The 26,907-nt window shown below is 47.9% G+C and overlaps 1 protein-coding gene across 2 annotated transcripts in view; it reads left to right on the forward strand.

Annotated features, from left to right (window-relative positions):
• PNPLA7 (patatin like domain 7, lysophospholipase) overlaps positions 1-26,907 on the forward strand; it is a 137,035-nt gene that overhangs the window by 67,370 nt on the left and 42,758 nt on the right. For both annotated transcript variants that reach the window (XM_082492495.1, XM_082492496.1), the window contains exons 22-25: positions 8,250-8,313; positions 8,837-9,005; positions 10,160-10,342; positions 11,060-11,178. In XM_082492495.1, coding sequence (XP_082348621.1) covers positions 8,250-8,313; positions 8,837-9,005; positions 10,160-10,342; positions 11,060-11,178 — 535 coding nt within the window. The remainder of the gene's footprint in view (positions 1-8,249; positions 8,314-8,836; positions 9,006-10,159; positions 10,343-11,059; positions 11,179-26,907) is intronic.

Genomic DNA, 26,907 nt, shown 5'->3' on the forward strand with positions numbered 1-26,907 from the left:
ACCGTGTGTTCAGCTCACAGTCGAGTCGTTAATTGCTTTATCCATTGGTCAAGTTGTGTGTGCAAGTTCTAGTGGCTCACAAAGCCGTGTGTTTAATTCATGATTGAGTTCACGCTCGGTCCTGCAGTTTGACATTTCCTGAACATCTCCTTCGCATCCTCGTACACTGTCGCAGATCTCTTGAGTAAATCTCCTGTAGTCCTTTGATGAATTGTTAGTCTGCTCTCTCACGGCTTGTTATTTCGAAAAGTACAGCTTACGTGATGCTTGAGGTATAACCACTTACATTTATTGGCTATTTCCTTTTTGACCTTAGACGTATCGGGAGCTGACGCTTATTATTCTGCTTAAAAAAAATAATCTTCCAGGTGAGCAGGCACAGGAAGAAGCTGTTGACGCTTGAACTCTTTAACCTTTTGAAATATGAATTTGCGTGCAGCTTATGGTGGAGATGTGTTACAGTGAGAACTCATTTGTGGGCGTTTTGAAGATTCCTTTTATTTTGAGACGGCAGAAAAATGTTCCATCTATATCGGAGCCCAGATCGCAGCTATATCGCTAATGGGTACTCCTTGGGGCTCGTTGCCAGCTTGTTTTGATGGGTGACAGCACTAGGAGCCCGTAAATAAAACAAACAGAAACTCAAGTACCTAGATGGACTATTTAGAATAAAAATAACCGTTCTAGCAGAAAGCAACTAGAACGTAACAAACGAGGGGTTTTGTTTTGATCACTTGGCCTTTCCTCGTTTGCCCTTCGTTTTTCTTTTCTTTTCCTGAACTGACGTCTGCGTAGTGCTTGGCAGCTATGGATGGTACTATACAACCTTGGCATCCGACGTTCTTGCCAAAAATGGAGCAGACGGCTGCAGTGGGAAGAGGAGTGTTGTGTGAAAACACAGCTAGCCGTATGGTTCCAAACACAGCTGGTCGAGCAAGCGCCCCGGCCTTGGTAGCCTCTCTTCGTCGGGTCAGCAGCCTCCCACGAATTCAGCCCCACGACGCTCTGAGACAGCGGTTAAACCTTCTGCCGGAGCTTTGCTGTGCGTGTTTACGGACTGCGCGGTGCTGAGGGGTTTACATGCAGGCTTTATTTTTTATTTTATTTTTTTTTTTTAGCAGATGCAACGTTCTCTTTTTTTTTTTTTTTTTTTTTGTATTTTTCCCTTTATCCTATGGCTATAAATTGTTTGGGTGTTCCTCGCCGGTGTGTGACACAGTGCCGTGAGCGATGTGCCGGACGGTGCTTCGCCGTGAGGAGAGGGGCTGGGTTTGGGCATGATTTGTCTTCTGACTTCTGGCATCAAAAAATGAAATGAATAGTAAAGTCAACGCTGTGAAGCAAAACCTTGGGTTATTTTTAGATTGCCTCGGTATTCACCTGACCGTCAGAACTGTGCCCGTTTTGCACGTGGGGAAGCTGAAAGGGTACGCGAGAAGATTTCGTGGGTGCCCTGGGGAGCTTGGGGCCTCTGCCACCCGCGCGCTCCCCTCCTCTGAACCTCCAAATTGGCCAATTAGCACTTGGGGTTTGGGTGTGAACTGCGATTAGACCTTCAGGGTATTTATGGAAACGAGAGGTGTTATTTAATATGCTTGAGGAGGCTTAATTGAAAGTCCTTCTCTTAAGGAAGTCTCCTTTGGTGCCCGTGTTCCTAATTTGGAAAAGAAGGGGCTTTGCTGTGCAGGTTTGCTGCTAATAGCATATTTTTGTTGTTTATTCTTTTTGGCTTTTCTAGAACAAACTTTTTGTTTAATTATAAATTGTAAGCAGATGTTGCCATTTAACACTTGACTTAACTTTTGATGCATACTGGTTCGTTGCTCTGCGCTTGAAATGTGTCCCGGCGCAGTGGAGGGTAACCTTGGTCCGTGTGGGGCTGAAGCAGTTGGGTTCGGCTTTCTATTGCAACTTCATACGTTATTTTAGAAAATTCTTGACTCTTCCTGTTAAAATTACCTTAGATGAATGTCGCAGAGGTTAATCTGTTTAACAGGAATTTTTTTTTTTTTTTTTTTTTTTTTGTAATTTAAAAGTGTTTCCATCTTATTAAAGGAGTCTGGAAATAATGGCAAATAGAATATCTCAGGCTGATAGGGGGAGTTTCATAACACCATGAATTCGTACATACTGTCCACAAGAACTGGAAAAGTACTCAGAATCTTCCCCCTAAAAAAAAAAACAAACAAAAAACAAACCCACTTTTGCCTGTATCGAGGCAGAACTTATTGGTCTGGCTGCTTGATTCTCTTGTGTGGGTTTAATTGTACCACCCACAGCATTATCCACCCAATTTCTGGTGGTTTCTTTGAGATTTGGTGTTTCTGTGGTTTATGATAATTATGATAAGTCAGATATTGTTTCTGGAGGGTGGGACTGTGTCCCAGTTGCGTACTGAGGGGGGTCCGTGTTTCCATGACCTTTGTTCCGTTAAACACTGGACGGGGAAGCAGTTCCTTGGTCCCTGGCGCCAGTAACTCTACGGGAATCTGCCTTCATCTCGAGACAGGTATAAGTGTAGATTATGGTCTGAGCACTAAAGAAGAGAGCAGGAAGGTTCCTGCGGAGCACGGTGAACCAGAGGCTGCACTGCTGTTTCTGCGCTCCGTTTGCTTGTATGCTTCTGCGTGAAAGCCCTTTCTTTGAGTCTTTAGGTCTCCGAAGAAAAAGATGTCGAATATATAAGACTTCCAGAAAGCAGGGATGGAATTTTCCACTTCTGAACTGGAGTGAGATGAAGGTGGGCAAGTTTTACTGCTGCGAAAAGTTTCAGGTTAGGATAAACAGGACAACGAATTCTGGTCAAGGGTCGGGATGCCTATTTTTATTATTAATTTTTTTTCCCCTTAATCTCGGTAGAGCTGAGAGCATCTCGTATCAAAAAGCTCTTCTGCGGTATTCAGATATTTAAAAAGTATTTGCTTAACTAATTTTTTTGGTCTTTTATTGAGACCAGCCAAATGATACCACATGGCTGTGCAAATTCTAATGCTGTACATAATTTCAAACTGAAGCAGAGAGGGGTTCAAATCCAACATATGTGTCTCTCTCCTTCCTTCCTGCCCTTTAAATACAAGCTTTCTTTTAATTTCTAAAAATGTATAATGTATTGGAAGGCTCACCGAAATATCTTTGCTAATTATTTATTGGAGTTTTTAATTGTGCTTCTGTCTGAATTTCCCCGCTTTACGCACAGATGAGGTTTAAACGTTGTGTCTAATGTGGCGCCTGGACCCTGGCACAACTCCGCATTTTTTGCTGGGCGAGATCCTCTGACACTGCGAAGTCAGACTCCTTTATCAGTTCTGTCTCTTTGCTACATACTTTTATAGACTTTTATGAGGCCAAATAGAAATTCCTTTTTGATGAAGTCCAGGCAAGTGAGTTTGCTGTGCGAAAATTGTTTCCTCAGTGCCTTTTGTACTGGGCAGTATCTTTTTGTGTATTTTTTCCAGGTGAGGTGGATTTGCAGCGATTTCTAACCATCAGAGATCAGTCCTTCACCTCTGGGCCTCTGATTTCTCTGGGCAACTTTTTAACCATGTTTTATTAGACTTAGAACAAGAGTATCTGTGTTCCCACTCCGTCGCATCCTATGAAACTGGTGTGTGAAGTGTGGCCTGCAGGGGGAGGAGGGGGGGTTCTGCCCCTCAGCTGCGCTCTGGTGAGACCCCTTCTGGAATATTGTCTCCAGCTCTGGAGCCCCCAACATCAGAAGGACGTAGACCTGTTGGAGTGGGGCCAGAGGAGGCCACAGAGATGCTGGGAGGGCTGGAGCCCCTCTGCTGGGAGGAGTGGCTGAGAGAGGTGGGGGGCTTCAGTCTGGAGAAGAGAAGGCTCTGGGGAGACCTTAGAGCCCCTTCCAGTCCCTGAAGGGGCTCCAGGAGAGCTGGGGAGGACACTGTAGAAGGGCATGGAGGGATAGGATGAGAGGGGATGGCTTCAAACTGGAAGAGGGGAATTTTAGATGAGATATTAGGAAGAAATGTTTCCCTGTGTGGGCGGTGAGCCCCTGGCGCAGGTTGCCCCAAGAGGCTGTGGCTGCCCCATCCCTGGAGGCATCCCCTTCAAGGCCGGGTTGGACGGGGCTGGGAGCAACCTGGGCTGGGGGGAGGTGTCCCTGCCCAGGGCAGGGGGGTGGCACTGGATGGTCTTTAAGGTCCCTTCCAACCTAAACCATTCTATGATTCGGGGGGGGGGGAGGAGTGAATACCATGCTCATCTCTGGCAAGAATGAGAGTTACGTCTCCAGTGCGATGGTTCTGTCTCTTCACTGGGGCAGGATTTGAGCTGGAAGCCTTGCTGCAGGGCTGTCTCAACCTTTTCTTGAGTACCTTATATTCTTAAAAAATGAAATGAACTAGACTGATATTTGCCAGCATTTCTTTTCCCTCACTTCTCTTTCACGGGATTGTAGTTCTGTAGTGAGCAGACGGCTCTACAGTACCAATTTAGATGCCTCATGAGGTTTCCCCATGAATCATGATCCTCTGTGCCTGGGGGTAAGACCGCTGCCATGCCATGTTTTCTCACCTAAAAGACATAAAAGCTGAGATTCAGAATCCCAGCCAGTTTGCTGAAAGAACAAATCCCTCCGGGGCTACTAAAAGTCACCACCTCTGGCTTGAGGAATTCATGAACTGCGAATAGCCGGAGGCTCGGAGATTGTCGTTAAGTTTTCCTCGCTCTGATACTCTTCCCCAGCAATCTGCTGCTGTTCGCTTAGATAAATATTTAATGTTACCTCATATCACCTCTCCTGCGGTCTTAACTTTGAGCTACGCACCCCGTGGCTGATTCTGCGGAAAGATAAGAGTCACAGAAGGCTGCGGGCGGCTGCTCGAGGGTGGAGGGATGGTTTCACGATGGCAAGAGCAGCTGTAAGTTGCCTGCGAGGCTGATGTCGGGTGTGAGTGTCACCAGGTGATGGCGTGTAACCGTGAGGATGTGTGGCGTTGCACACTCCTGCCTGCTGGTGTGGGTGTGCGAGGGGTGCGCGCCTGAGAATCGTTTGTATTGCTTCGTTGCTCGCAGCAGTTTAGTTTAAATAACGCTTTTGGTCATTCTGTTTTAAGCTCTTGAAAACGCATATGTTGGTGTTCTTGATCACATTAATGGAGGGTGATTTAATGGTTGGTTAATTGGGAACTTGCTAGAAATTGGAAGTGTAGAGCAGATGGTTGTTATTTCTGAAGCAAAACAGAGTTGGTTCAGTTGGAAGCATCACTGTGTTCTGTGCTGGGGATGAATAAGGGTCTGTGCATCTTTGTCCTGTGCCACGGTGCATGGGGGGGATGCTGGGCAGACCCCTCCCGAGCTGGCACAGCCGTGTCTGCACACACGTGTGTTTGTGTCATGTACTGGGAACGGCTTCTTGTCCACATGCAGAAGTGAAGTGAGTGGACGTGTCTTCTGAAGTAATGTGCCTCTCCAAGGCTCTTCTGATACTTGGTGGGGATGTGAAGTAGCCATCACCTTGACTAACTGTCCTGGTTTCAGCTGGGATAGAGTTAATTTTCTTCCTAGTGGTTGCTGTGTTTCAGATTTGGTATGAAGGGACTGTCAATAATGCATATTGTTTTAGTTGTTGCTAGGTGATGTTTATACTAGTCAAGGACTTTTTCTCAGCTTCCCATGGAAGCTGGGAAGGAGCATAGACAGAACAACAGAACGGCAGGTGGAATATTTTGTACCACAGACACCATGCTCAGTGTAGACATGGGGGCTGGCGGGAAGAGGGGAGGAATCCGCAATCCCTGCTCAGGACGAGTTGGGCAACCAGCTCACTGGGTGGTGAGAGTGACTTGGGTTGCATTACTTTATCTTGTATATTCCTTTACCATCATTATTATTGTTCTATTTTTCTGTTATTGTTCTATTAAACCATTTGTATCTCACCCCCCGAGGTTTTTTCCCCTTCCCTTTCCCTTCCTTTTCTCCCTCTTCTCCCTGCCCTGCGGGGGGAGAACTGCGGGAGCGGCTGCGTGGTCCTGGCTGCCGGCTGGGGTTCAACCATGACACGAGACTACAAAATCTGCCTCTCGCCTTCTGTAACAGGTGTTCCTGGTTGGCTGTCACTGGGTTTAATGGTTTCCCCTTAGGGTATGTGCCCCCGGTGCGTCAGACGGGCAGCGTGGTGCATCAGAGGGCACTCGGGCTGCTGTGCTGCCGTTGCTGGATCTCAGCGACCGGCTGCGGGGAGGCACCAGGCGAACGCAGAAGTGGAGCACGCTGTTCCCTCCTCGTTAGTCTCTCTTACCTGACATTTTTATTGTATTACCGCAGCTCGTTTTGCATTCCTGGCTGTTCATCTTTGCCTACTAAACTTCCACCGCTGTCATAAAGCTTCGTAAGTCACGTATCCTGGAAGGGTATTTGGGCTACATATCATTTCTGGTTTGCTGAGAACTTTGACGCGTTAATGAACACAAATGATAACTTTGCTCTTGAACGGTCTTTCAAAGTTGACCTGCCCTCTCTCCCTCGCTGTCTTCATAGCGCGCGATGTCACGGGTATTTCCTCTGGGCCACCCCTCTGAATCCCGTTACCTGATGCGGAGTTGCGCTAGCCCGGCCGGCCGAGGGGCGGAACGCTGGACCGGAGCAGAGAGTCTCCCAGTGTGCAAAATGAAGTGGTAGAAACCGCCGCAAGCGTTGGGTCTGTTCCCTGCAGACAGAGGGTTCAGGCAGCACAAAGGGAGGAGCAGCGGATGCGGGAGTGAGCGGTGGCTCAAACCGGTCCTGCTTTCCAAACGCTCCGGGGAAAAAATGCTTCGGAACCAATTCCCTCTGCTTTGGGCCCGGTGCTTTCATAGGAACCAACTACCATGAACTTCACTGGAGGATGAGGAAATGAAGGTCTACTCTCAAGTCATCCTCTTTTCCGTGCTTTCTTACCAGCTTTCACTTTTTACCTTTTGGTCTCAACTTACGGGATATTTTTGTCCCTTTTTGTTTGCTCTTCCTTCATCATCAGGGTAACAAAGAGCAAACCTTCTTTGGATGTTGGAAGATACAAGATGAAAAATCATACTTCGGTGTTCTTTTCAAGTCTAACACTGAAGTATGTTAAAGCAGAGAGCAGCGTTTGCAGAAGGAACCGCGCGTTGGGGGGAGCGAGGTGGCCCTGGGGTCGGGGTGCCGTCTCCGGGCACCGTACTGCTTCGGCTCTTTCAGCACACGAGTGTGAAATTGCGACCTTTTACCGTGGTGTTCGTTCATGGCTCCGTGGTTTTTACTAACCACATTAAGCCATGCTGCTTTATTAATGCCTTGAGAGACCTCGCATAATTAAGTGTTTTGTTATTTCGTACATAAATTTCAGTTCTTATTAATGAAAAAATGAAAGATTACATTATGAAAACATTAATACAAAGCAACTGCTCTTTCGTGTTTTGTAAGTGGGCGTTTCTTTCTCAATATGAGACAGACAGTCTTTTCTTTATGTATGAGGTTAATCCCACAAGTTTTCTTTCCTTTGCTTTTTTGTATTTAGCTGCAGTTATCCTGCAACCTCCACCGCATACGGCGGGTATCGCTGCTGATGAAGTGGAATTGTTAATAAGAAAAACAGACTAAAGTGCCTGCCAGAAACTTTATGTGCGCCAAAGTTCACCTCTGGTATCGTGTTGTTGCCAGATGTGTGCATGCGCCTGTCCCAGTAGCGGGAGTGGTGTGAATGGGACCGTGCCCTGCAGATTTGGGAGTCTCTTTCTGCTTGGGCTCGGTAGCGGTATAGATTCTTGTCGGCGTGTTGAGTAAGAGGCGGTAGTACTATAGAGAGCTTTAGGATTCGTCTGGGGAGTTGGTTCAGTGCAGGATAAACAAATTATGTATTTTGATAGGTCAGTGAAATAGCTTTTTTTTTTTTTTTTTTCCTCTTTGAAACCAAATTCCCGGGCTTTCTATGGTTGGGAAAGGAACGTGATATTCTGAATGTTGCACTTGTGAAAACGCAGCGGCAGTGGAGGCCGGCCTCCTCCGTGACATTGAGGAATGCGGTAAAAGAGAGCTTGTCGGCTGAGGCTAACGCAGTAAGAGCTCAGGGAATATGGAGAATGGGAAACCGTTATTGTAGATAAGTGCGAAAATCTTTGTGAAGATGTTGTGCCAGCCCTTTCGTCCACGCCAGCTCCAATCACTGCGCTTCATCACAGACTTCAAAGCAAATGCACAGAACTGCGTTTGTTACAGCTACATCTAATCAACAGGGTTTGGCAGGAGCTGAATGGAACTTTCTCTTCTTCTAGGTCCGGCTTTGCTGCTCACCAGTGATAACATCAAACAGCGACTTGGCTCTGCTGCGCTGGATAGGTACCTGCCCTCATTATTACTTACCAAAAAATGCAGAGAGATATTATGCTGGGCTTTATAAATATACAGTTTGGGGAATAAAATCCTGTGTTCTAACACATATTGTGCTTTCTCGTCAAGGTGTTTGAGACAACAGTGTTTCAAGAGTATTTGGTTCAAATATGGGTGGTTTTTTTTCCATAGTTACTTTCTCACTTGTGAAATGGGAAGAGCTGGATTGCTCTAAGTGGGTGTTGTATACTCGTTCCGAGGGATGCCATGGAAGCCTTGCTGAAGGAGGCATCACTGCATCCTCTTTCCTCTGTGCATATAGCTAATGGTATAAAAAATGGAGAAATAAAGAAAGCATGAGCCTGGAAACGTGGGCAGATAAGGTTCCTAGACTGGACGAGCCAGAGATGCAGGTCCTTGATGCCCTTCAGATTTTGTGCTTGACACGTACGATTTCTCTCTACTCTGTCAGGAGCTATGATATCAAACCGTTTGAATTTGTTAATTTTTTTTTTTTCTTTTCTGTCCCCAGCACCCACGAGTACCGCCTAACTAGCTGGCTGGGACAGCAGGAGGATATCCACCGCATCGTGCTGTACCAGGCGGACAGCACCCTGACTCCCTGGACCCAGCGCTGCATCCGGCAGGCGGACTGCATCTTAATCGTGGGGCTGGGAGACCAGGAACCCACCGTGGGAGAGGTGCGGGCAGCGCTCCTCCCTGTATGGGCGGCGCTAACGGTGCAGATCAAAGAAGGTTGTTTCGTACTCATGAGTTTTCCTGGGTTTAATACCCAGTGAAACATCAATAATGAAATATTCCTGAGAAAAGTGTATTATAAATAGAAAAAGAATTGAGTGAGGATCCTCTGAAACGGCAAGTTTTATATAGAAGTATTTCCAGCTAAGTTCTTTTCCTCTGGAGAGTCGTTTTGGCCAATGGTAAATCAAAAGCCAAATTGCTTTGCAGCTTTGCCTTTCCGTCCAGAATTTCTTTGCAGGATCTCCAGCTAGAGAGAGAAATTCTTGTCTTCCTGGATGGAATTCATGGTGTGTGCCTAGGAAAAAGTAGATATAAATTGTGTTGTATGAATAATTTAGTATATTTTATTACAGATTGTAAGCTGTATTTCCCCCCCCCCCCTTACTATCTATTTTTATTTTTGATATTTCATTACCAATGTTGTTTGACCAGGCACATTAATTCTGCAACAAATTTAAAAATGAGGTCAGAAGTGGGTTTTTTAGGGTTGTGCAATGCCGAGTCTGACCTCCAAAGAGCCCGGGACTGGTGCCATCTGCAGCGTTCTTACGTATCGCTTTGGGTCTGTTCTTCGTGGCGGTATGTGGGAGGCAGGAAGTGCAGCGAAAGCAGGTCTCCATCAGTTGCCTAAAACAACAAAAAAATAAAAATAAGGAATGCGAGGAGGAAAATGGGGTCTGATTGGAAGTGAAAGAACAAAACATGCTGAACAATTGTAAGCTTAAGTGTAACTTGGGAAGCAATCTCATTTTGCGTGAACAGCGTGTGGCTGTGCTGTACATCTAATAGTCTGGTTTAGGTAGAAAGCATGCATTTTTAATTAGTCGGGTTTGAATCCTTGTCTGATTTTGGAGTTCTGTATGCTGTGGAAGCCCACAGCTAACAGCGTAGTTGTCTAAATCAATCTTGTTTGATGATTCTTAGTGTGCACAGTTTTCTGCAGATTCAGATGGGAATAGGGGTCAGATGTATGTGTGTCCGTATGTATATATATATATATATATGTATTTCACAGTACCATATTCTGTTACACTGATACTGGAGCAGTAAATACCTGATGTCCCCATTCCTTTGGTGTGTATATGTGCTGTAGCTGGAGAGGATGCTGGAGAACACCGCGGTCCGAGCCCAGAAGCAACTTGTCCTGCTCCATAAGGAGGATGGGCCTCTCCCTTCCCGAACTGTGGAATGGCTCAACATGCGGAGCTGGTGTTCCGCTCATCTTCATCTCCGCTGTCCACGCAGAGTCTTTTCCAAAAGAAGCCTGCCCAAGCTGGTGAGAGAATCTTGCTTTGGTGGCTGGTCCCTTAGCTGTAGTACTTCACTTGTAGTCCACATATCAAAGATAATCGGACATAATGACGCTACGTGATATTCTGATGTGCAACTGACCATGACGCAGCGTTCTCTTTAAATCTGTTTGGCTTCAATTTACTGTAGGAAACACAGGGATAACGGGCTCATGTCGTATTTATGGATGCATCCTTGGCTGATGACAGTAAATACTATCTCAGGGTCATATTGATAGGCGTGTACAGGCGGTAGAGTCATAGAACCGTAGAATGGTTGGGGTTGGGAGGAACCTTAAAGATCACCTAGTTCCACCCCCCTGCCCTGGGCAGGGACACCTCCCACTAGAGCAGGTTGCTCCAAGCCCTGTCCAACCTGGCCCTTTTTTTTCATTGGGAGGATCCCCGTGCTTGTGAAAACCACGCTAAAGGTAAAGCAGAGGCAGACTTGGGATGCTTCCCAGTATCTTCAAACCCTTGTCAAGAAAGAGAAGCAGCTCCAAAGAAAATACTGTACTACGATGAAATTCTCCCACCTACTATAAAAGTATGAGATGCATATGATCACGAGAACTGTTTGAATAGTTCATTAACCCCCTTTTCCTTTGAAGAACGGCCGTCCACTTTTTAGCAGTATGTTGTTGGCTGGTAGCACAGACTCTAGCTTGCCTTTAGAACAACCATCTTCTGCCTCTCTTCTGCAGATAGAGATGTATGAACGTGTATTCCAGAAACCACCGGACCGTCACTCTGACTTTTCTCGCCTGGCCCGTGTTCTGACTGGAAATGCCATTGCGCTGGTGCTTGGGGGTGGAGGAGCGAGGTAGGTGGCTCATTCTGGGCATGCTGGTGCGTTGCTGCCGGCTCCCAGAGCACTGCTGTCCCTGGGCTGCGGCACAGTCTGCAGGATAACTGGAGCGCTGTAAACCCAGCGCCATTCTGTAAAGCAGCGTTTGGGGGAGACATTGAGGAGTTGCTTTTGTTACACAAACTTTACCTGCTGTGCAGGTTTGTGCTGGGGTTTCTGCAGAAGGAACATGAGTGTTTATGACCTCTTGAGACCTCTCATAAGTTGGGCTCCATACCGGGAGATGACCGGGGCACTAAACATGACGCTTCTTTCCTTTGTTGGCCTACACGAATGGATTATTTTTTTCCCCTATGGATTCTTATATTAGAAAATGGCTTACAATATTTCAAAGGCCCTCAAAGCTCTTCAAAGTTTGAGCAGCAAGAGAAATTATGTCCCCTAAGAGGAGAATGTTCTCTGCTTTATAATCACACCGAAGCCCAGGTACGCACACGCTGCGGACAGCCTCGCTTTACAGAAACGTTGTCTTCTGGCAGACGTGGGGGCAAGGTGTGTGCTGAACACTCCATTAGAATTCCATCTGAATTCCTAGTGAGCTTTTGCAATACATTATTACTGACATTTTTCTTTGGAATCTCGTTTTGCTTTGAGTTTTATGTTGAGACAGACAGAGAATTTGGTAGCCCTTTGTCTCAAGAGCGCCGTCTTTGTCGCCTTCATCACCGCGTACTTGAAGCTCTTCTTGAAAACAGTGCTTTGAAATACAGCTCTCAAAAATGAAAAATACAATTTGCGCATAGTCTGTATATTTAAATCTATGGAAATACCACATTTTTGTCTTTGGGCCAGTGCGGGCTTTGGGGGGAGCATTCATTACGGTAGAGGTTAGCGCTCCTGTGTGACAGGTTGTTCCGATTAGTCACTTGGTGCTGAGACAGCGCTGCGGCTGTTTCTTTGAGTGTCTGCAGAGATGCCTCTCTCCTGCTTGCTTTCGCGCTTCCCTCACCTAAGATGATTTCAGTATTTCATTTTTGAGATAAGCACTGTCCTGTGGAGACGCGAAATAAAGCAGAGGAGGGGAGCTTCTGCTTCAGCTGGGGATCTCAGGAGGCTTCCGATTGACTGATGCAAAGCACTTGTGGGTTGTTTTTTTTTTGTTAAAAGCTATCTGATATCTGTGTCTGCTGAAGCCTGTGTCATGCTAAAATATGTGCATTTCGATATTTCTGGCAGCACACTTTGCTCATTCCCTTCCTTTCTTCCTTCTGTAAACACTGCTGTAATTTTTGCCAAACTATTTATTTTTTTGTTCTGCTACTTAATTTGCAAGCTACCACCTGCTGGGTTTCAAGAGCAGAGGTAAGAAAGAGCAGGACTGCTGAGCCTGTTTGTTGGTCCTGTGTTGTCCTCCTCCGCAAATCTGAACCGCTGCACTGCTCCTGTGTCGGCTTTTAGGTTTTCTGGATGCTCACCACCCGTTCAGCAATGTGACCGCATCCCATTAACCGTTAATTTGCTCATTTCTGCATCCGTGCAATATGGAGGACTTCCAGAGGATTCAGTGGCAGATAGGAGAAATAAGATAACAACTTCTTTCTCTGAAATCCTGTCTATATCACGGACTAAATTGCTTTTTCTGGGGTCCAGGCTGGCACGTGGATGGTGTGAGCGTTGTCTTTGCAGTGGAAAGGCACAGAATGCGATTTCTGTAGCTGAATTGTCATCTCAATTGTGGTTAGATGGAAGATTTGGATTTCTTAAAAATTTGTTTTCGAAGTGAGAATATAATGAAGATTGGGGAAAGGATGAAGTTACTCTAAACTGTGTTGAAAAAAAATAAATAAATATCTGCCTTTGGTTTAGAGGTGAAAGTAAGTTCTTAGGTCCCCATCTCTACCAAGACGGGAACTACAAGGGATTAGGCACTGGGTACGTAAAGTCATCCTGTGATTAAAGCCCATTCCAGCTAAAAATATTTGGATGGGTCGCTGCACGGACGCTTGATAGTTAGCGTCGCCTTTGGATAATATACTGCACAAAGTAACCTCCCACCTTGTTCCCGAAGCGTGACTCATACTGGTCGCAAACCCCGGTGCGAGCTCACGGTCGCTGGGTGCTGCTGGGGGGTATTTCTGTTAAGGGTATTGTGTCCTGCGACTCCAGTAATAGCCGTTATTCCGTTGTTATTTTGGGAATGTTTGCCTGCCTTCCCAATGACAGGCAGTTTGGGAGGTTTTACCAGAGCAGCTTCCTAGTAATTATCTTCGTGGTTTGTCATGACAAAAGGCTCATAGGAACTAAAGGTTTTACTTTTCGTGTGAGTATAAAAATAAAACGAATCGAAGTGATACAGTTCTAAAATTATAGTGTTTTGCTTTTGTTAAGCGCTGACTTAATTTCAGTTGGAAACACTGTGGAGTTTGAGGGGAGGAAAAGGGGATTTGCCTTTGGAAAAATAATAACCTTTGGAAGGTAGCTGCAAGCATAATGACACATCAGATCCCGCGACAAAGGCATAAACCCTCCCAGGACTCATTCCCACGCCCTTCAGCCGGCCCACGTACCGCCCGCCCTGCCTTGGCTTTTCTGTACTCCTCCTAGCAAAGCTGTTTGAAAACTAAAATTTATGGGGAGTAAGTAATTAACACACAATCATCTGGGAATCCCTAAGGCTTTGGAAAACAAATGGGTCGCGGCGTTTCAGAAGAGACTGACTTAAGCAAAATTGTGACGACGAGCTTTGTTGTTGGTTATAAGGTCGTTATTCTGGGAGGGAATTTGGTCTGACGTACCTATTCCACATGGGCGTAACGGGAACACACAAAGACCTGTTCCCGTTTGGTCATTTTGATGGGATTCTGTATTTGCAGTAACAGACGTGATACAAGTGCACGATGCCCATGAGATACGCTTATTGAGAGGGAAAGAGCTATTGTTAAAAGAAGTTACCTGCCTTTTTTGGATGCGCCGTCTAAACTAAACGTTCGTGCCGGGAATGAATGCCCGTGGGGCCCGAGACAGTCACCAGCGGGTGCTCGTGGTGGCCGCGTGTCCTGCGCGCTCCGTGCTGTGTGGTGCGCGGGGCCCCGCAGCGCGCCGTGACTCTCCCCGCTCCCTTCAGACACAGCGTTTACGCCTTCCCTGGGGCGCTGCTCCCGCAGGGTGTTTGTAGGTCGGGGCATCTTTTCTTTTCTCCTTTTCCCGTTTAGACTTCTCCTCGAACTTATTATTTCACCTCTGCTCTTGATATGTCAAGTAGTTTGTTTGTTTGTTTTTTTTTTTTTTCTTTTCCACAGCGCTTTCTTGCTGACCCTAAGGGTTTGACTCAGACTCGCGCCTTTTCATTTTGGGCAGTTACCCTGTTTCATCGACGCGTTTTCTGCCTTTTCTTCTTCTTTTTCGGCTCTGGCCCTCTGAAAAAGGAGGATAAAAGCAGCAGCATAGGAGAAGCAAGTTATGCCTTTCTTGTTATGGAGATATTTGTGTCTGATGAACCCACTTGTTGCCTCATCTGTCCGTCCGTGCTCCTGAAGCCTGTGCCGTGTGCCGGGGGCTCGCACCCTGCGCTCTTGGAGAAGGCCAAACCTGCAGGTTCACCCACCACCTGGTCACTGGTTGGCTGCTGCGCTGAGCCTGCCTTGAGGCTCTGTGCTCGTTACAGCCCACCTCTGTCTTCTGGTTTGATGATGGAAAGACTAGAAGATCGCCCGAGAGGCGGATCTCATAATTATTCTGCTCTCAGGAGACCACATTTGCCCTCTGCACCCTCAGCGTTTGACTCCAAGACTCCCGATTCCACGACAAATAGAACAAGGAAGCTTGACTGTCGCGGCACCCATTATGGTTGGCTGCAACTCTGATTTATTTGGGCAATTCTGAGTAAAAACCTGTGTATCAGGTTCTGTTTTACCTCAAACCAGGACACTTACCTTCTCTGCCACCGGACGCGGATCCCTTGGCACTGCTGTGCATCCAGAGGGCACAAAGACAGAATTTGTTTGTGCTTTGTCTGCGCTGGGACAAAGACTTCAGCTTATGAGTTGGGTTGGGCCAAACCACCTTGTGCTGTTGGGAGGAACCAAGGGACGTGCAGCTCAGGCTGTCCTGTGTACACGGGTCAAGCAAGGAGAAGGTAGGACGTACCCACACCCAGTTTGGGATGTGGTGGATGCACATGCGCATCTCCCGAGGCAGGTACAAGGAACGTTGAGAGGTTTCCCAGCTGTCACTGTGCCCCTTTGTTTCTGAGCAATCACAGTGGAGAAGGATTGATGAAAAGCTCCCAACATAACGTAAGGAAAAACTTGAAACAGTAATTTTAAGAACTTCAGAAGGTCATATTCCTTTCCTGACAGTAAGTTTGGCTGGGAGGTGAGGAGCCCGTGCGTGCGAACAAGGCCTGCAGTGATTCCCCAGCCCCATTTGGTTTAAAAAGGGGCACAATTTGGGTACTGATGACCTGGCCTGTCCACGTAAAGCACTTGACAGTGAGTAAATGCTGTGCTGTAAGATATTGTATTCCTACTATAGTGTTTTGCACACAGAGAGCCTTCTGTGGAGCTCCCGGCTGCCTGTCACAGCGTCCCAGACTGGTGGGGGCTGGAGGGGCCCTCTGGAGCTCCCCCAGTCCCACCCCCCACCAGAGCAGGGGCACCTCCAGCACTGGCACAGGACACGTCCAGGCGGGTTTGGAATGGCTCCAGAGGGGGAGACTCCCCCCCTCTCTGGGCAGCTGTGCCAGTGCTCTGCCGCCCGCACAGGAGAGAAGTCCCTCCTCAGGTTGAGATGGAACTTCCTATGGTCACGTTTGTGCCCGTTCCCTCTTGTCCTGTCACTGGGCACCACTGGAAAAAGCCTGTTCCCATCCCCCCGGCACCCTCCCTTGAAGGATTTATCAGCATTGATAAGATCCCCCCTCAGTCTTCTTTTCTCCAGACTAAACAGCCCCAACTCCCTCAGCCTTTCCTTAGCAAAGTAGCTGATGTTCCATGGTCTGTAACGCAGTACTTTAATTACAGTCTCAGCAGTTAAGTGGTATCAGAGTTGGCATAAATGCAGAGGCTGAATTTACAGTGTGCTCATGTGAGGAGTCAGAAATTATTAATAAAGATACCAGTTTGTTTTGCAGGTTTTTTTTGTTTTTCTGCCTCATTTATTATCCTCACTTGGAGAGAAACCTTAAAATGCACAAAAAATCTTGTGGTCTCATCCCGGGTGAGGGCAGGCTGATTCTTAATTCTGTCTTTTTCTCATGATAATTGGGGACAGGAGATGTTTTTTGGGTACCCCGTTATTTAGTTGCTTGCTGCTTCCTACCTAATAGGATTTTGCCACCTTAACTGAGAAACTTTGCTTCTTCATTGCATGATGCATGATGTTTGGCAAGAAGATACGCTGCAGGCAACAGAAATTCCGCTCTCACCCCCTGTGAAATTCTCATTTTTTTGGGATAAGCTACGAAGCCACTGTTTTCTTTCACTTGCTTGAATTGATTATGGAAGAATTGACAAACTGCCAAAACTAATGAACGCGCAAATACTCAGCAGCATAACATGGTAACGCCACAGTTGGACTTAGCGGGGCAATGTGCTGCTAGGAAGGGATGTTAGAAATAAAAACTCTTCTTTTGGGGGGCTGTTGTTAGCTCTACCAAAGACTGAGGTCAAAGGGCAGCGCAGGAAGGTCTGGTTTCCAGCACTGCTGCTGTGGAGAAGAGCACTGGGAGCTGTAGCTGTGCAAGTTGTCTCACGATGGAGACCCCTTTTGGACTGTCATCTTTTGCTCCGTGGTCCACAAAAGCAGAGAGAAGCATGTCTGCTCCCCGAAAATAGGGAGGACTGCCTAGAAAACATCTCAGCTTAGTGAATTTTCTTGGGGCGTGATAGAAGTGCAGCCTCCTGGGTGAAGACTGGGGTTTGGACACCGTGGGGTGGAGCAGGCTGGCTGGTGGTGCAGTGGTGGGGCTGACATCCCATACCCCAGTCTACAACGAACGGGTGATGTAACATCTGAGGAGCAAAAATCTGGAATTTGAGGTGGAACCCATGTTCCAATGACAAAGTGGTGGCCTCGGGATGGGCAGTTTGCTCTCGGGATGCAGATGCTGCAGCATTGTCTGCGGTGCAGGCGATAGCGGCGGCGTGGTTACGAAACCCTGATGTTCAATCGCGGGCAACGACAGAAGCTCCTGGGGAGACTGCGTGAAGTTTTATGGTGCAGGTGCTTCAGAGTCAGTTCCAGCAGTTAAGGAAGATTAATTCTTATTCCTCAGCTAAGACGGATAACTAACAATATGAGACTTTTTACTCCCATCAGTGGGAGAAGTGTGCGTGTGGATCTTGTCCTAAAACCACCACTGCAGTACTTATAAATGGAGGCGGTGGGCTCGTAGGATCAGTTACTGTGCCTCAAATGCAGGGTGGGAACTGGAAGCACGAAGAGAGTTGCTTTTTTAAACTCTCAAACTTGAGCACAAGCCCCGAGATGATGTGCTGTTGCAAGAATGTGGGGGGGGAGTGGTGGGGAGCAAGGGAAGGAATTTGGTGCCCGAGTTCAGAAGGTGCCTCCGGAGACCTGTGCTGAAAATCCTCTCAGAAAGAACACAGAGCGGTGGTTTTCCCTATGGTATCCTAAATTTACTCAATATAGAGATTACAGAAGAGATGAAAGAAAATCCCATGGGAGTTTCCTGGACTCTTGATGTTCCTCACATGAGTTGGAACACTGTAAATGTTTTCCAGCTCCTTTGCTGGGTTCAGAACTTTACAGAGACCGAGTCCGATAAGGGGCACCCCGAGGTGTGGGGATAGGGATCTACGGAACCCAAACCTGCTGGTCTTACCAGTTCCTGCTGCTGGAGAATAAAGTGCTGCTCATCTCGAGAACTTGCTTAATAATGTTGTCTTCATGTTTCTATTCCTATCTCAATTCTTTGTAGTCTCTTTACCCTTTTTCCAGCTGGCCGTGTCTCTGTTCGCCTGTACGTCTCTGTTTTCCCGTGCTGACGCATCCAAGCCCGAAGACTACCCAGTTCCTTCGCACCCTTTTCCTTCCCCCCTCATTCCTGCGGGTTGTCTTTACATCTGCCCTTTGGTTCCTTGCCCGGTCTTTGCTTTCAAATCCTCTCTGAAAGGACCTATTGCAAAAAAAGTAGTTTGCCAACTGCTTCTACCGTACAGGGCAACATCCTTATTTGTCAACTTTAACAGAACTGCACTTGGCTTTGAAATAATTCTCAGGTCATGCAGCGAGCTTCAGGACCACACTGCATTTTACAAATAGTTTATCGATAGCAACGTTTAAGGTTGCTCTCAGTGGTTTATAATGGGGTAGAGGTATCCCCTTCATTTGTTACCTGTCTCACGGTGCTTAAAATTCACTGTAAACAGAGAGCCGACAGCTTGAAAATGCGTAAAAATCAGATTCTGATTCTTTGAAAAAATGCTGTCTGATAAAACAGTTGTTCCAAAGTAAATTTTGAAACAAAATTCTTGCTGAAACCATTGTTGTTAATTGTGACCTTGGCTATAGGATAGTTCGGAAGAGCAAGAGGAGCCTCTTGGAGGTGCTGGTGCTGTCCTGAGTCACTGCAGCTATTGGGGGTTAATGAGCGGAAGCGACGAGTGGGCAGTCAGGAGTTCACTTTGCTGCTGTTCAGCTCCTGACATCGCGTGGGCTTGAGCAAATGGCTTAAACGCTTATAACTTGCATTCTCCTTTCGTAAAACGAGGTGTTTCCCGTCTCGGCTTTGGCATCGGTGCAGGTCAGCCTTTACAAATTGCTCTGAAGCACTTACGTAGAAGTGAAGTAATAAACCATTACCATTAAGAATCGTTTGGGGTTTTAGGAGGGTATTGTTTCATCTAAATGTATATGGATTTATGCTCTTGTCTCAGGGGTTGGACGTGTCTGGGGAATTTGCTTGAATCCAGCCCAATTATGATAAAATCCACTCTTTATTCCAGCCTGCAGTGGCTGAGCAATGGCCGGGCTGCTGGTGGCTCTGTTCGCACTCTCTGGCTGCGGTGCCAAGACACGGTCAATGTGTTTGCCGGGACTGCGGAGGTTTGGGAGTGCCCTTGCCTGTTCCGGGCAGCAAAGAGTCCCCGCAAGCAAAGCCTTTAGTCTCTGCCCAGTTCTGAGCAGCGCCAGCTCTGGTGTCTTCTCCCGCCGTGCAGAGATGGTGCAGGAGAGGGGCTCTGATGGACACCAACGGGTCCCTGAGTAGCTGCCTCTGAAACGGAGCACGTGGCACGTGCCGGGGGGTGCATTTGCTTTCCTGATGTCCTGGAAAGGTTAATGGTTGGACGTGGTGATGCGTGATCTGGTAGAGCTAATGCGGGTCCAGCACTGGCCTCGGGTGGCCCTGGTGGCGTGGCAAGCGGTGGTCAGCGGTGCTGGGCTCTGCTTGGGTTTGGCCAAGAGATCTGTCCCCAGTTTGGTGTCTGGTGGTCCCATAGGGAGCCAGTCTTGGTCATTTGCACTCACTCCACACCTAATTCCTACTTATGCAAGATAAGAGGGAGGATTTTTTGCAGTTGCTGGTTTTTGTTTTTGTTTTGTTTTGTTTTGTCTTGTTTTTTTTTCTCTCTTCCTGATAAGATGGGGCAGCATCCATGAAATTCGTGTTTCATCTCCGATTGCTTGCTCAAGGTACTGAGATGGCACGTGGGGACTCTGCTTTCCTTTTCTATAGCAAGACAGGTCTTGAAGAGTATGCCCTGTAAAAGGGATCCCATTCCTCATCTTGATATTGCTGTGAAGGGTTTCATAAATTGGAACTGAAATATGAAAGAAACTTGAAAAATGCTTCTTCCCTTCTTTTAAACGGAAGAATGAAGCTCCCCGTCCAGCATCTGCAGTCAGTCAGTGGCAAATAGCAGCTGATGAAGCAACATTTCTGCAGTATGGAAGTACCGAAATGATATGGAAGAGACTGAATTTTCTTTGTGTCATGAAAAAACCCCCCACCTGAACACTTGCAATCTCCTTCCTCCAGTTCCCTTTCGTCAAAGCAATCCCTTTGTACGCCAGGCCAAATCTGTCTCTTGACATTTGGAAGGGCAGAAGGTTGGCAGCCCCGAGGTTAATCCTCGTGACCTTTGCGTTCGTCAGCCTGTGGTCTTCGCCCTCCTTCGCGCGCGGTTAGCTTGCTGCCGGGGTAGGTGCGTGTCAGAGGAAGGGAAGCTATTTGGTGACCTGCAATATGGTTTGTGTCTGGAGATCTGTATCTCAGTGCGCGGTGCAGTTGTAATCCTTCTTTTTTATATCCCTTTTAGAAGCTCAGATTGATGCATGGGGGCTTCAGAGCTTGTAATTATTCATACAGGTGTATGAGAAGTGGCCTGTGCCCCGCGTGTTTGTGCTCGTCAGGAGCAGAGCATCCTTTGCCGTGTGCAGATAGACCAAACCGAAATGTGAATTCCAGTGGCAGCCACGCAGTTGGGCTCCGGGATTCCCTCTGTCTTTCAAAAAGCAGATTTGATTTCAGGGCAATATCCAGGAGCTAAAATAACAAAGAAGAATCTGAACTCTGTATCCGTAAAGATAAAATTACACCTTCGACTCTGTGTTTCACTTTTGGTGCTGTTTCATAGAGGCTGAAGGAGAATGGTGAGGAATGAGGGCTTTTCCTTGGAAAAGGTGATGATAACTTATGTTTAGATACCTAATTGGAGTCTTATCCAGGTCAGCCCTGGAGTATATCGTTTGAACAAACCAAACCCAAGTCCTAAAAATAAAACAGTGAGTTCAGAGTATTTGCTTTTGTTGAGAAAACCTCATGAGACACAGCTCTGAACTCGTACCGAAGGCTTCGGGCTTTCTGTTTGCAGATGGTTGGTAACAGACCGCAGCGTAATTGCTCCTCAGAGGCTTCGCTTTGATCTCTTCAGGGACGGACCGTCTTGTGTATGGCCAGAGAGCTCAGCCATATTAATCCTGTTTATGCATCAGTTCAAAATTCTGTCTCAAAGTGCAGTTGTCTTAAACATGGAGGGAGCTGCGTGGCCGTTATCAGATCTGGATGCTAATTGCTCGGCGGGTTGTGTAATAGTCGGGTCATCCCGTGCACATAAGAGCCACGTCCATGTGGCTCGGCACCCACGGAATGCTTAATGATCTGATGTTTCTTTTTCCCATCCGTAGCACCTATGTAATTGCTCATTTGCTCCCCTTTGCCGTGGAGGTTGAAGATTTTAATGGCTGCTATTAAATCCTCCAAGCAGCAGGAGCTTGGGAGCCATCTACTTCAAAGTTATAGCTTAAAAAAAAAAAAATTGATTGCGAGTGGTTTATTTGGACTGTCCTGTCCTAATCTCCAGTCTTCAACCCACCAGACTCATTTAGTCACAGCAGTACTTTGATACACAGACGAAATTAAACAAGGAGGTGGCGGCGTTGTGATTTAACTCGTTACTAGTTTTGCACCTCTTTTTATCAGCTGGAAAAAAAATACGTATATGGTGTTAGAGAGCTGCAAGTTTGAGGGAATGCTTTCCGTGCAGCAGCCGTAATGCTCTGCTGGCAAGTCCGCCTGCTCCCAGGAAGATGGCAAAGCTCTTGCGTTGTTGTGATTTTTAGGAATCTCTGCCTAACCTTATCTGGGCAATGAGCTTTCCCGTTAAGAAAAAAGGAGATTGGAGAAGTTGTGAGTAAAACCACAGTGATATCCTTTAAGGAGGAGTGCTTCTGGCTTTTATTTCTGCAGCTTTCAGACTTTGTGCTCAAGAAGGGTCCTTCTAAGACTTTCCACAGTTCACTCTCAAAGGGGTGGGGGAAGGAGGGAGGATATATTTGTTTTCCAAACAAATTATGTTTCTTTGCAAATAAGGGAATTGTTTCTTGGCTCAGCGTAAGAGACAGGATCTTGTTTGTCTCCCCCAGGCCGGGAGGGTCGGGGGGTGCCATTTGCCACCCAGTCTCTCTCCCCTCCTTCCTCCCCCTGCACACACCTACCGGAGCGAGCTGCTGGCCGGTGGGGTCGCAAAACAAAACCCTGGTGCATTTTCTGATTTATTTTTACTCTGACTTTATTTTTTGGGTTTTTTTCCTCCCCTCCGATGCCTTACTGCTGTATCCCTTTGCACCTATCACTGGGTAGACCTGACAGCCCTCCCGGAAGGGCTGGACAATTTTCGTTCGTTTACTTCTGCGTCAGGCACGAATCTCACCGTTTAAAGTTTGTTCTAGAGTTAGTGCGTAGAGCAGAAACGAGATCGGTGCTACAAGGACATTGTATTTGGATTTTCCTGCAGGAAGGTAGTTTCACTGGGGTTGTGATAAATAGTTGTTCTTTGTGCCGAACGTGCTGGTGTCGCCCTGAGCGCGCGGGGTTAATGTGACATCTCGGTGGCTGATCTCCTGGTGAAGGAGATGGTGGGAATCTGAGGGCAAAGTCAAGTGGGAGGATGAAACGAGGCTGTTGCTAATGGGGGGGAAGAGAGGAGGAAGTCAGGTCTCTAGACCGATACATGTGTAACTGGGGATGGTTTTAAAAATGGGCAGTGGGAGGGAGAAAGCTTCCTTCAGGGCTGCTGCTGGGATGGGTCCTGTTGGTAGCTGGATGTTGGGGTGGGATCCAGGTCGTGTGGGATTATTCCCTCTATTTAGCTTAGAAATGGGGCTTAATTAATGTTGTCCTGATTGGAAACTTCCTCGGAAGTGTGCAAGTAGTACAGCAGGAGCAGAAACGTGGTGGTCGGGTTTCTGTTTTCCGTTTGAGCTGATGGCTCAATCACTGTAAATATTCTGGCAAATTTATGATACGGGGAAGTTTTACAGTCAGGGAAGCTGAGAAATGATGTTATTGGAAAGATGCAAGTGCGATTAGTTCTCAAAGCGGTGTTTGTATGTATTGTTGCAGCTGTAAAAGATTGAAGGTACCAAATCGGAGATGATAGAGGTGCAACTTGTAGCAGATGTGTTTGATTTCTGAGTCAGTGCCTGTGCCACTCAACGTCGGGATTAGCAACAAAACATGTACCAGAAAATGCTTCTTTATATAAAAAAGAAGGAACTTTTGTCTCATGTTTCCCTTAAGCCCTTCGCTTAAATAACATCTAATCTTCCCCCCTGCCCCAGTACATCGAGCACCTCCAGCATAACTCCGAGAAGGTCCCTAATGCCACCACCACCACCACCACCGATGTTATTCAAGTGACAGTTGTGCAGTGAATGTAGCTGTGGGTGTGAGTCTGAGACCCACTAATTCAGTAACCAGCCCCATTTTTTGGGATCCGGGTCCAAGCTGCGCAGGTGATCCCGCGTGCCGTACCTGCCGGTGTTTTGGGACGTGCCGTCCGTTCCCGTCGGCTGGAAGCTCAGTCGCCTTCAGTTTATTTCTAGTGCTTTCACAGCAGCGTTGGGGGAACGGTTGCCCGATGTGCCCCTTTTGCACACCTCTAAAATGGGTAAAGTAAAGACATAGTCATCTTACCCCCTAAGCTGGGGGCTCTAACAAGTGCTCGTACCGTGCTTTGAATCAAAGCTGTTACATGAAGGAAAAGCTGTTTTTATTTGTATAGCTTTGCTTCTTCAGGAGTTTTAAGGTTAGGAGGGAGCCTTAATTCAGTTTTGTTGGGCTCCAGTGGAGTTCAGTAAAGTCTCCTTGGCAATTTCTCTGTTTTTCTACCTACTTTGTCACTTAACTAAGGCGGGAAGGTGGCGCAGCAAGCCGCGTGTCCCGCTGCGGGGCCGCTTTGGTTAGAGACACGCTGGAGCTCTGCAGCAGCCGTGGCCTTGGTCTTGTTTTTAACAAAAGGAAATAACATCTCATCGGTGCGTTCGGAGAGGTCTCCTTCATCCCGGTGAGTCAATAGGAGAAGAGGCGACTGCTGGAGCGCCTGAATACCTGTGCTGTGATTTCTCATCCTTTCTGAAGCTGCGGTGGACTGGAGGTGCGTAGTGGGACCAGGCTGCAGCATCGCCTTGCTGCTCCCGTAGCCACGGGCTGGCAACGGGGTGTCCCCTCTCTCTGTGCTCACGGTACCATGTTTATTCTTCTTAACGCTGACAGGCAACATCCTATTGATATGTTAAACATGGATTGTGGAGAAAATATTGGTGCACAGTCTCAGTTTTTGTCCCAATTGTATTGTCTTCAGCCCCCTGAGCTGAGCGCAGAGGGCGGCCTGTATCCCTGCCGGCACCTCGATCTGAACCGTCCTGCTGCCTTTGCTCGCTCCTTCCTGAGCGTCGTATCTACCCGGAGCTCCGGCAGCACGAGTGGAGCAGACACACGCACGTCTCGCAGAAGAATTTTTCTTTTATCAGTTGTGCTCTGGCGTTTGCGCATGAGTCGCGTGCCAGCGGCGTTTCCCCGGGGGCTGAAAGCGAGGGCTTCTGGCTGAGCAGGATTTTTCCTGCGAGACCTTCTGGCAGAGCGTCTGTGCTCTCCGCTTGCTGTGCCCTGCTATTTCAAGGAAGCGTGTCTTCAAGCCCGTAACTCCTCTCCCCCCTTCCTGGTCACGTATTTGTGATTGTTTGTACAAAGAAAAGATGGTGCTTGAAATTTAGGAAGCACAGCGCTGCTTTTGGAGGCTTTTTAAGCACCTTGCAAGCACGAGTTTGGTGAGTAGTGCAGTAAGTGGCACCGCGGGACAGCCCGTGGCGTGCCTGGCTCAGGTCAGGTTGCGAGGCAATGGCAGGGGAGAAAATGGAGCGCGGCTCTTATTTCCAGTTCTTCCTCAAACTGGTTGGTGCTATTTCCGCGCTCTCTGCAAAGTGATTAATTAGTTAATCGCGCCTGTCCTGGGGGGTGACACATGATGGAAAAGAATTTTTGTTAATACGTGGACTGCACTTCTTGGGCAAATATTTAGGTTGTGGTGCAAATTATTTAAAAATGATCTTTGTGGTCATTTGTCCTTGGTGGCAGGAGTCCCTGTGGCTGTCCTGGGGACAGGGGTTAATCCTGGCGGGGAAAACACTCCATCCAGCGGCACCGCCAGGCGGCTTTGAGGCAAAGGACAGCTGCCTGTGCAGCTCCAGCAGCGCACTGTGCACCCCCTGTCTGAGATGCTCCTTCCTCGTGTCTAAATGGCCTCCCCTCTTCCTCCTTGCACAGCATCCCAGACTGGTGGGGGCTGGAAGGGCCCTCTGGAGCTCCCCCAGTCCCACCCCCTGCCAGAGCAGAGGCACCTCCAGCAGTGGCACAGGACACGTCCAGGCGGGTTTGGAATGGCTCCAGAGGGGGAGACTCCCCCCCTCTCTGGGCAGCTGTGCCAGTGCTCTGCCGCCCGCACAGGAGAGAAGTCCCTCCTCAGGTTGAGATGGAACTTCCTATGGTCACGTTTGTGCCCGTTCCCTCTTGTCCTGTCACTGGGCACCACTGGAAAAAGCCTGTTCCCATCCCCCCGGCACCCTCCCTTGAAGGATTTATCAGCATTGATAAGATCCCCCCTCAGTCTTCTCTTCTCCAGACTGAAAAGCCCCAACTCCCTCAGCCTTTCCTCAGCAGAGAGATGCTTTCCTCCAGAGTAAGTAACGTTCACCCTGTGTCAACCAGGTCACAGGAGACTTTCCCCATCCGTTCCTCCGCTCCATGTGAGTGCTACAGCACTGATGTGTACATACAGCACTGCCACAAGAGATTGTCCTTTGTACTCCACTTGCATTTTCACGTTGCCCTAAAATGAGACAGGTCCCCTGGGAAATTGTGCCTGCTATTACAAGAAGTACGTGATAGGACGAGGGGGAATGGCTTCAAACTGGAAGAAGGGCAGATTTAGATGAGATATTAGGAAGAAATGTTTCCCTGTGCGGGCGGTGAGCCCCTGGCGCAGGGTGCCCCGAGGAGCTGTGGCTGCCCCATCCCTGGGGGTGTTCAAGGCCGGGTTGGACGGGGCTGGGAGCAACCTGGGCTGGGGGGGGGTGGCCCTGGCCAGGGCAGGGGGGTGGGATTAGATGATCTTCAAGGTCCCTTCCAACCTAAACCATTCTATGATCCCTGGGTTGTTTTTTTTCTGCTCTAATGCTCTGACTGTTAACAGCGAGGTACCTCCTGGCTTCAGTTTCTTTTCTTCTTCAGTTGTAGTATGAGAGCTGCCCACACCGGCTATTGGCGATGCACCGGCAAGTTGTCAGTGCTGCCTGATGCGTGCTGCCTGGCAAAGCGCCGGCTCCGGCACACGGCTTCCCTTGGCAGCGCGCCCGTGTCTACGTACACCGGGAGCTGCAAAGAAGTGGCCAAGAGAGAACCAACAGTGAGGAGCTGTTGAAAAGTTTCTTGTAGTGGCACTGCTGGCGTGACGATGGTCTGAGGCTGTAGGGAGGGGAAAAAAGACGTAGGAAGAAATAATATCTTTTAGGAGGCCGGGTGGTGCATGGAGAAATTAGGCGGGTTCAGGCACATTTGCCTCTCTTCGGGATTTTAGTTTGCACAAATGGATTCAACCGCAAAGCTGTTGAGGATGCTGGAAGTGGAAGAATCAGCTTTGTAGTCGTGTATAAGTGAAACGTAACTTCGCCTGGCAGTCAATGGGAGGTCCCTTTCGGAGCAAGAAAAGCGCTTTGATTCCCATCTTGCAGGTCAGGGCTTTGGAATCGATGCGTCTGTTGGAGGTACGCGGCTGTTACACATTTCGCTGGATATTGGCAGGGACTCTGCCGCTGCGCGCCGCGGCGGTGACGGCTTGCCAATAGAAGTAATAATAACCTTTTGTTATTCATCCAAGGGCTTCATACAGCAAAGTAAAAACAAATCTGAGCGATCACATCAGATTCCTTGTATTTTATGGATTC

Source organism: Vanellus vanellus (assembly GCF_965231255.1).
Source record: "Vanellus vanellus genome assembly, chromosome: 18".
NCBI lineage: Eukaryota > Metazoa > Chordata > Aves > Charadriiformes > Charadriidae > Vanellus > Vanellus vanellus.